The sequence below is a fragment of the Pararge aegeria genome, chromosome 5, assembly GCF_905163445.1.
Source record: "Pararge aegeria chromosome 5, ilParAegt1.1, whole genome shotgun sequence".
In the NCBI taxonomy this organism is placed as follows: domain Eukaryota; kingdom Metazoa; phylum Arthropoda; class Insecta; order Lepidoptera; family Nymphalidae; genus Pararge; species Pararge aegeria.
Window position 1 is genome coordinate 11,973,163 of NC_053184.1, and position 6,655 is coordinate 11,979,817.

A 6,655-nucleotide genomic window follows, 5' to 3' on the forward strand; every position below is an offset into this window, starting at 1 on the left:
AAAATCAGTTCAGTAGTTTCAAAATTTATAAATTTATAGACTAAATAAACAAACGAATCTTACCTTTTTTAATATTAGTATAAAAGTATAAATTCAAATTCAAATTCAAAAGTATTTTATTAATGTAGACCCTATTACAGGCACTTATGAAGCGTTCACACAATTAACATGTTAGACTAATGTTAGTGAAGGCGCATTTTCACTAGGCGACATGTCGCAGATACTTGTCGCTCGACATTCACGTAGTTGTCTCTGCAAAAGTTGTGGGACAATGTCCCGCGACATATGACTCGTTCACATTGGCCAGTCGTGATCAGTATGTCGCCCGAGGAAGTAGTGTTGTTCAGTGCAGCTTACATAATTATTCGGAAGACATTAGCAAAACGTAAAAAAAAGAGGTGGTGGGTCCGGGAATATTTGCTCCAAAGGGAAAGTTCAAGTTTAATAACCAGTCTTCGAATGCGCGATGGATCTTTCGAAAATTTTACTAGAATGTCTAGAACCGATTTTGAGATACTTTTAAATATGGTTGGGCCGGCCGTAGTCAAGCAAGATACAAAGTTTCGGAAATCTATCGACCCTCACATCAGACTCGCTATAACATTGAGATACTTGGCAACTGGCGATAGTTATGGTTCATTGTCCTATACTTTTAGAGTGTCAAAATCAGTAATTTGTCATACTATACCAGAAGTTTGCAAAGAATTGATAAAGGCATTAAATTCTTTTGTTAAAGTAAGTATTTAATATTATTTAATCTCATGTACCCTTACTTACAGTAATAATACCATAAACGTTTACCGTAAGTAAGGGTTACGGTAAACTATATTGGTATTTTAAATTTTATATTGATACTTAATATTGTATGTTAATTTATTAATATTATTCTTGTATTTCAGACGCCAACCGATGTAAATGAATGGAAAGAGAAATCTCGTAATTTTGAAATATTATGGAATTTTCCTCACTGCATCGGAGCGATAGATGGAAAGCATGTGTTACTAGAAGCGCCACCCAATTCTGGCAGTGATTATTATAATTACAAAGAGAATTTTAGCTTAGTTCTCTTAGCAATTGTGGATGCTGAGTATAACTTTGTATATGTTAATTGTGGTGCAAAAGGGAAGTCGTCTGACAGTGGAGTATTCCAGGAGACTACATTTTATAAAGCACTTAATGAAGAGCAACTGAATTTACCAGATCCTGAGCCACTGGTCCAAGGTGGTCCGAAAATACCATACGTTCTAGTGGGAGATAGTGCATTTGCACTTTCTGAAAACATGATGAGGCCCTACCCCGGCATTCATGAAAAGGGAAGCTTAAAGCGGATTTTCAACTACAGGCTGTCAAGAGCAAGAAGAATTGTTGAAAATGTTTTTGGCATTATGTCTGTAGTGTTTCGCGTATTTCGTAAAGCTATCCCATTACGTCCAGTAAATGCTGAATTAGTTGTAATGGCTTGCGTGTACCTACATAATTTCCTGAGACGTAATACAACTTCAACCGCGAGGTATACACCAAATACCACATTTGATTTTGAAGACGCTGGTCATAATGTTGTGGAAGGTTCGTGGCGAAGGGAGTTGACAAATAATAATATGAGGAACTTAAGTAGGCAAGGCAGACCTCCTCCTCAATCCGCTCAGACAATAAGAAACCTCTTTGCTGAATATTTCTGCAGTGCTCAAGGAAGTGTCCCATGGCAAACTATTCAATCATAGGCTGCAAGAAATTTGAATGATGTTTTTTATAGCTTTGGGCTAAAGACCAAGGAATAAATGATAATAAACTTAGCATCATATAAAAAAAACTACTAACTAATAAGTTTTCATTATTTTTAAGTATTTATTAACTATTATTTTTTAAAAATCTATGTTTAAGTGACAGAAAATCAACGTTATTAGTATTATTATAAGTATTATAATTATTCTTTGTTCTGCGTTTCTGATTCAAAGTGGGAAACTAGTTCTTCAATATTCTCAATTTGTCGTAATTCTGTGAAAGTTGGTGCAGTTGGTGCTTCATTATCATTATTAACATGAGAAGCATTAGCAGTTACTATATCATCATTAACAGAATTTGTCGAATAGGATGACTGTTGAGGAGCAGAACGGTATCCATAACTTTGAGTATGGCTTGAATTACTTCCCGTTTGGTATTCTGCATAGTTGTATTTTCCCATCCTAGCCTCTAATAAGATATTATTAATAAAGTACTTCGCCTGTAGCACAGCATGTTCATTCTTTATATTTCTTAACTCAGAAGCTACATAGTCGGCGTAAACTTGAAATTCGTCTTTTGGTTGATCCATCCTGGCTTTTGCGCTCTTCATTATTTCATATACCTCACTCAGATCATCTTTTTTCCTTTTATTTTGAGTATTTGGAAGCGGCACCGGTATTGGTTGAGTTGGTAATGGCGGCGACGTTGATGCCTCTGGTGGTTGCGTTAATACTTGCGATGCCACTGGTATTTCTTCGAGTGCCACCGAACTTTCGGATGACTATAAAAGGAAAAAATCAGTGTAAAACAAACATTAAATCACAGTTTCGCAGGCGAAGAACAAAAGACAAGAAATAAAAATAAATTGTATAAAAAACTACAGAGATTTTAATTGTGCATTTATTACCAAAGGAAGATTATCTATAGAATATAAGCTGTATTTTTATACGACTGCTTGAAAAAAGGAGTATATTGTTTTCAGGGTTCAAGTATGTATGTATGTATGTGAGTTCCTATATTCCACCATAACTTCTATACGCCTGAACGGTTTTTATGAATGAGGTATTGTTAGAATCCTTAGCTTATTACATAGGCTAGTAAAATTAAAAAAAAATTGATGGGGTGACTATGGTCCCGCATTAAAGACTGAAGTTGAAAAAATTTTTCGAAAATGAGATTAAGTATACTATCATCAACTAGAAAATGATGAGTAGATTCCAAAAATATATAACACTATAGTTCAATATCCAGTGATGCACAAAAAAAAATGATTTGTAAACTGGTACAAAATAAAAAAAATAGAAACAATATTAACGGGAGCTTACCTGAGTATTCATAGTGTCCATACTGCCTGAACTTGTCGACCCTTTTACTAGGAAAAGCAGCGAATCATACGCAAACCAGGTACTTTTGTGAACATCCCCACTTCCACTTCCAGTGGATTTTGAGCTTGCAATTTTTTTTCTCTCCCTGAGAAACTGAGACCTTAAGTTATGCATTTTTCCCTCGACGTCTTTTCTAGGTATATCTAATGTAGTCGCGATAGATTCCCATGCATCATTTTTTTTAATTTTGTTTTTATAATCACGATGTGAAGTGTCCCACAATAATTGCGAATTTTGATACATCTCGATCAGGGTCAATATATTCTCGTTGGACCACACTACTGCCATTTTCGCAACACAAAGCGACACACGTTTTCACCACTCAAAGCCTGTCCGGCGACTGTCGAGGGACACGAAAGTCGCGCGCGTCGACGCTCGCAGACCATCGACTAGCGACAAGTTGCGCGACCCGTAAATGTCCCAAGCGACGTCGGACGACGTCGGGCGACATCGCGCGAGACACGTGAATTTCGTGTCGAGCGACAGAGTCGCGCTACAAATGTCCCCTAATGAAAATGCGGCATGATGGTGATAACTGTATTCGTTAACTTAAAACTAAAGCCAGGAGGGTTCCAAACGCGCCCTGGTCTAAGAAGAGCCCACAACAAACTTAGCCAGGTTTTTTTTTTTTATCACCATCTCACAGTCTAGTTAATGTTGAGCTATGAAGTTAGAGCAATTCATACCCATGCTTTTTTATCATACATGTAATCCTTAATATTATAATAGAATTTTTCTATAAGCTTACGTTTTATGTAAACTTTGAACTTATTGAGAGACATATCAAGGATTTCATCTGGTAATTTGTTATAAAAATATATACAATTACCCTTAAATGATAGTATATATAGTTTTATACTAAGATAACGTAAGTATAATCCTAATATAGAAATCGTTTAAGCGTCACCTTAATATAATAATAATAATCTGAAATTCATGTTAGCGTATTCCATTTTATAACGGAACATCACTATCGCAACCTACTGGAGTAAGTTTGAAAACGTGTTGTAATATTATTAGGTGACATTAAAAAATAAGAAAAGAGTTAAGTTAAGCTACAATCAAAGTTGCGGTTTCCAAAAAAAGATTAATAATATTATATTGAGCAACTCTTTTAAGGTGAGCATGAAATGTCTACCGTAAGAAATACGAGCAAAGCTAATGATGCTATTTCCTTTAACCGGACTAACCGGTGCGCAGTTCTAAATATAATTTCTAAAGGTACTAACGATAGCTTTCACATAAATTTAAACTGTGATAGTAAAAGACCAGGGATCGGGTTTGATTTAAGATCCTACCGAGCTGAAAATATAAGTAATGATAATATGACCAACACTAAAAAGGTAGAGTAATTCGCCACATTCATTATGAATATATATTTTCTGAAATTATATTTGGGAAATACACATATTTAAGTGAAAAGAATATTTAAAATACTCAATAAATAATAATGTTGAAAGATAGTCAAGTTGTCAAATGTTAATGGTACTGAAATTAAGGCACTATACTACGGCTGGACGGGCTGGACCGCGCGCTCATCGTGGGGCAGATGCAAGGTGAGCGGTGCGCCTCTATGCTCTTTTATCATCTCTAACTAAAGTCGTCACAATTTTCGTACTTTTAAATAAAAATCGTGTATATTTGAATGGTGTATCGTATGATAAATTTTTGGTTCTTCAACACAATATAAAGTATTCAAAACTACAAAATACCGAACTGAAACGTAGAAATCATGAGAATTTATTTAAAAAATTTTGAAGCAGTTGCAGTGCGAGAAAAATGTGCAAAGCAATAAATTAAACCACCCTGGGACTGACCCGTCTACAGCTTAATTAACTTTTTAACCAGTTACTTCCAAATGGAAAATAAGATACGTGCATGGCTTTCTCCATTTATAAATCGTTATTTATTATAATATACTATAAAAATGTACCATTTATGTTTATTGTCATATATATTCTTTGCTCTGGAAATTATTGTTGAATTTTTCAACAAAATAGAGGGTTAACATGAAAATTGAAGTCTAATCTACCTATCGAGACGTGATAAAGATGACAACAGTAGGTAATTTGCGTCAAACGAGTCTCATTATAAGACAATTCACCACAACAATAGTGACAATGAATTCAGTGTGTCGAAAATGCACCCGTAGGCACTTTTCTTATATCAAAATACTCTTCGGGCCAATATTAAGAAAATTGGCTGTGAATCAATTAGTATAATTTCAATTTTTCCTTGAAAACTATACATTCATTAAATAAGCATTTTTATATGCAAATTCGTTTAAATAAAATATAAATTTAAAAAAAAATCTGGTACAAATCAAGTTATTTATCCACTGTTTACAAAATGACTGTGACCGAAGTTGTATTAGCAAAAAAAAAAAGCGAATGACAAGTATTTTTCCGGTGCATAATGAACGAAAACTCGAATGTGTTTTTCTAATTAAGTTGATGAAGTAGCGCGCTTCTGCTATTACTGAAAAATTTTGTGTGTATATTTCACAGCTTGTTAGTGCTGGCCATGTGATCTATATCATTTGTCAGTTTCATTCGCGTGTAAAAAAATAAAAAATTGGGCAATATCCCAAAAATGTTGGTAATATTGCACCTGTCCTTTAATCTTGACGTGGGACTAGCCGTATGAGCGGTATGCATCATCTTGACATTATGAGTGAATAAGTAATCACGACCTTTTCTCGTATATTATGTTTGAGTAATAAGGCCGCATTTCTGTAAACAAGACAGAAAACTAATCATATATCGCGATGAAATTTTATTATGTAAGTATTTTTATTTCATTTCAGAATGAATGTGACGCTTCAAAATCAGACGCACTACATACGAATATTTTTAACAAGAGTAATATATCGAGCTTATTCCTTTGTCTTTCTGGTTTTTAATTTGCTATCCATTTTCAAGCTCTTACCAGTAAGAGCTTGAAAATGGATGGTATGATATTGACCAATTCGCCTGATCAGATCAGACTTGGCTTTAGTACTACACAACATAATCCTGTCGTTATTAGTCATCGGATCAGTCTAGACAAGAAAGTAGGTACTTTGGACTGATGATTGACTGAAATGTTAACATATTTAATTATGTTTAGTAGTATTTAAACCCAGCTACGCTTTATTGCGACTCAGTCTGATATTCGAAACCCATTTCAGGGGAAGGATTTGTTTGTTTTTTTGAAATCTATGAACTCTAAAACTTTTGAACCGAGTTCCAGTTTAGCTCACTCGATAGTCCGTTATACATAAATACTAAATATTACAAGAATATTGAGTACATTTGGAAAAAATCCACTGAACAATATAATCACCTAGCTATATTTTGTAATGCGCATTTTATCTCAAAATAAATTTAAAATAATAAGCTGAATTTTGATCATCATTATTAGGCACAGAATGATGCAATTTGCAAAACGTTATTGGGCACATAGTTTAGAAGAAGATGTTAAATAAAAATACGTACAGTTAAGAGTATGAAGAGGTTATCCTACTTTACGACTCTTAGTAAACGCATATGAAACCGCTGGGAAGTGGG

The 6,655-nt window shown here is 34.3% G+C and overlaps 2 protein-coding genes across 2 annotated transcripts; one reads left to right on the plus strand and one right to left on the minus strand.

Annotated features, from left to right (window-relative positions):
• Positions 1 to 266: 266 nt before the first annotated feature.
• Positions 267 to 1,828, plus strand: LOC120623855 (protein ANTAGONIST OF LIKE HETEROCHROMATIN PROTEIN 1-like). Its single transcript, XM_039890125.1, has 2 exons — positions 267 to 735; positions 900 to 1,828. The coding sequence occupies exons 1-2, from the start codon at positions 286 to 288 to the stop codon at positions 1,719 to 1,721; spliced, it is 1,272 nt and encodes a 423-aa protein (XP_039746059.1). The 5' UTR covers positions 267 to 285; the 3' UTR covers positions 1,722 to 1,828.
• LOC120623856 lies at positions 1,822 to 3,621 on the minus strand. Its single transcript, XM_039890126.1, has 2 exons — positions 3,048 to 3,621; positions 1,822 to 2,503 (listed from the first exon to the last, which is right to left on the minus strand). Exons 1-2 carry the CDS (start codon positions 3,393 to 3,395, stop codon positions 1,925 to 1,927), a joined length of 927 nt encoding a protein of 308 aa, XP_039746060.1. The 5' UTR covers positions 3,396 to 3,621; the 3' UTR covers positions 1,822 to 1,924.
• Between the last annotated feature and the right edge of the window lie 3,034 nt (positions 3,622 to 6,655).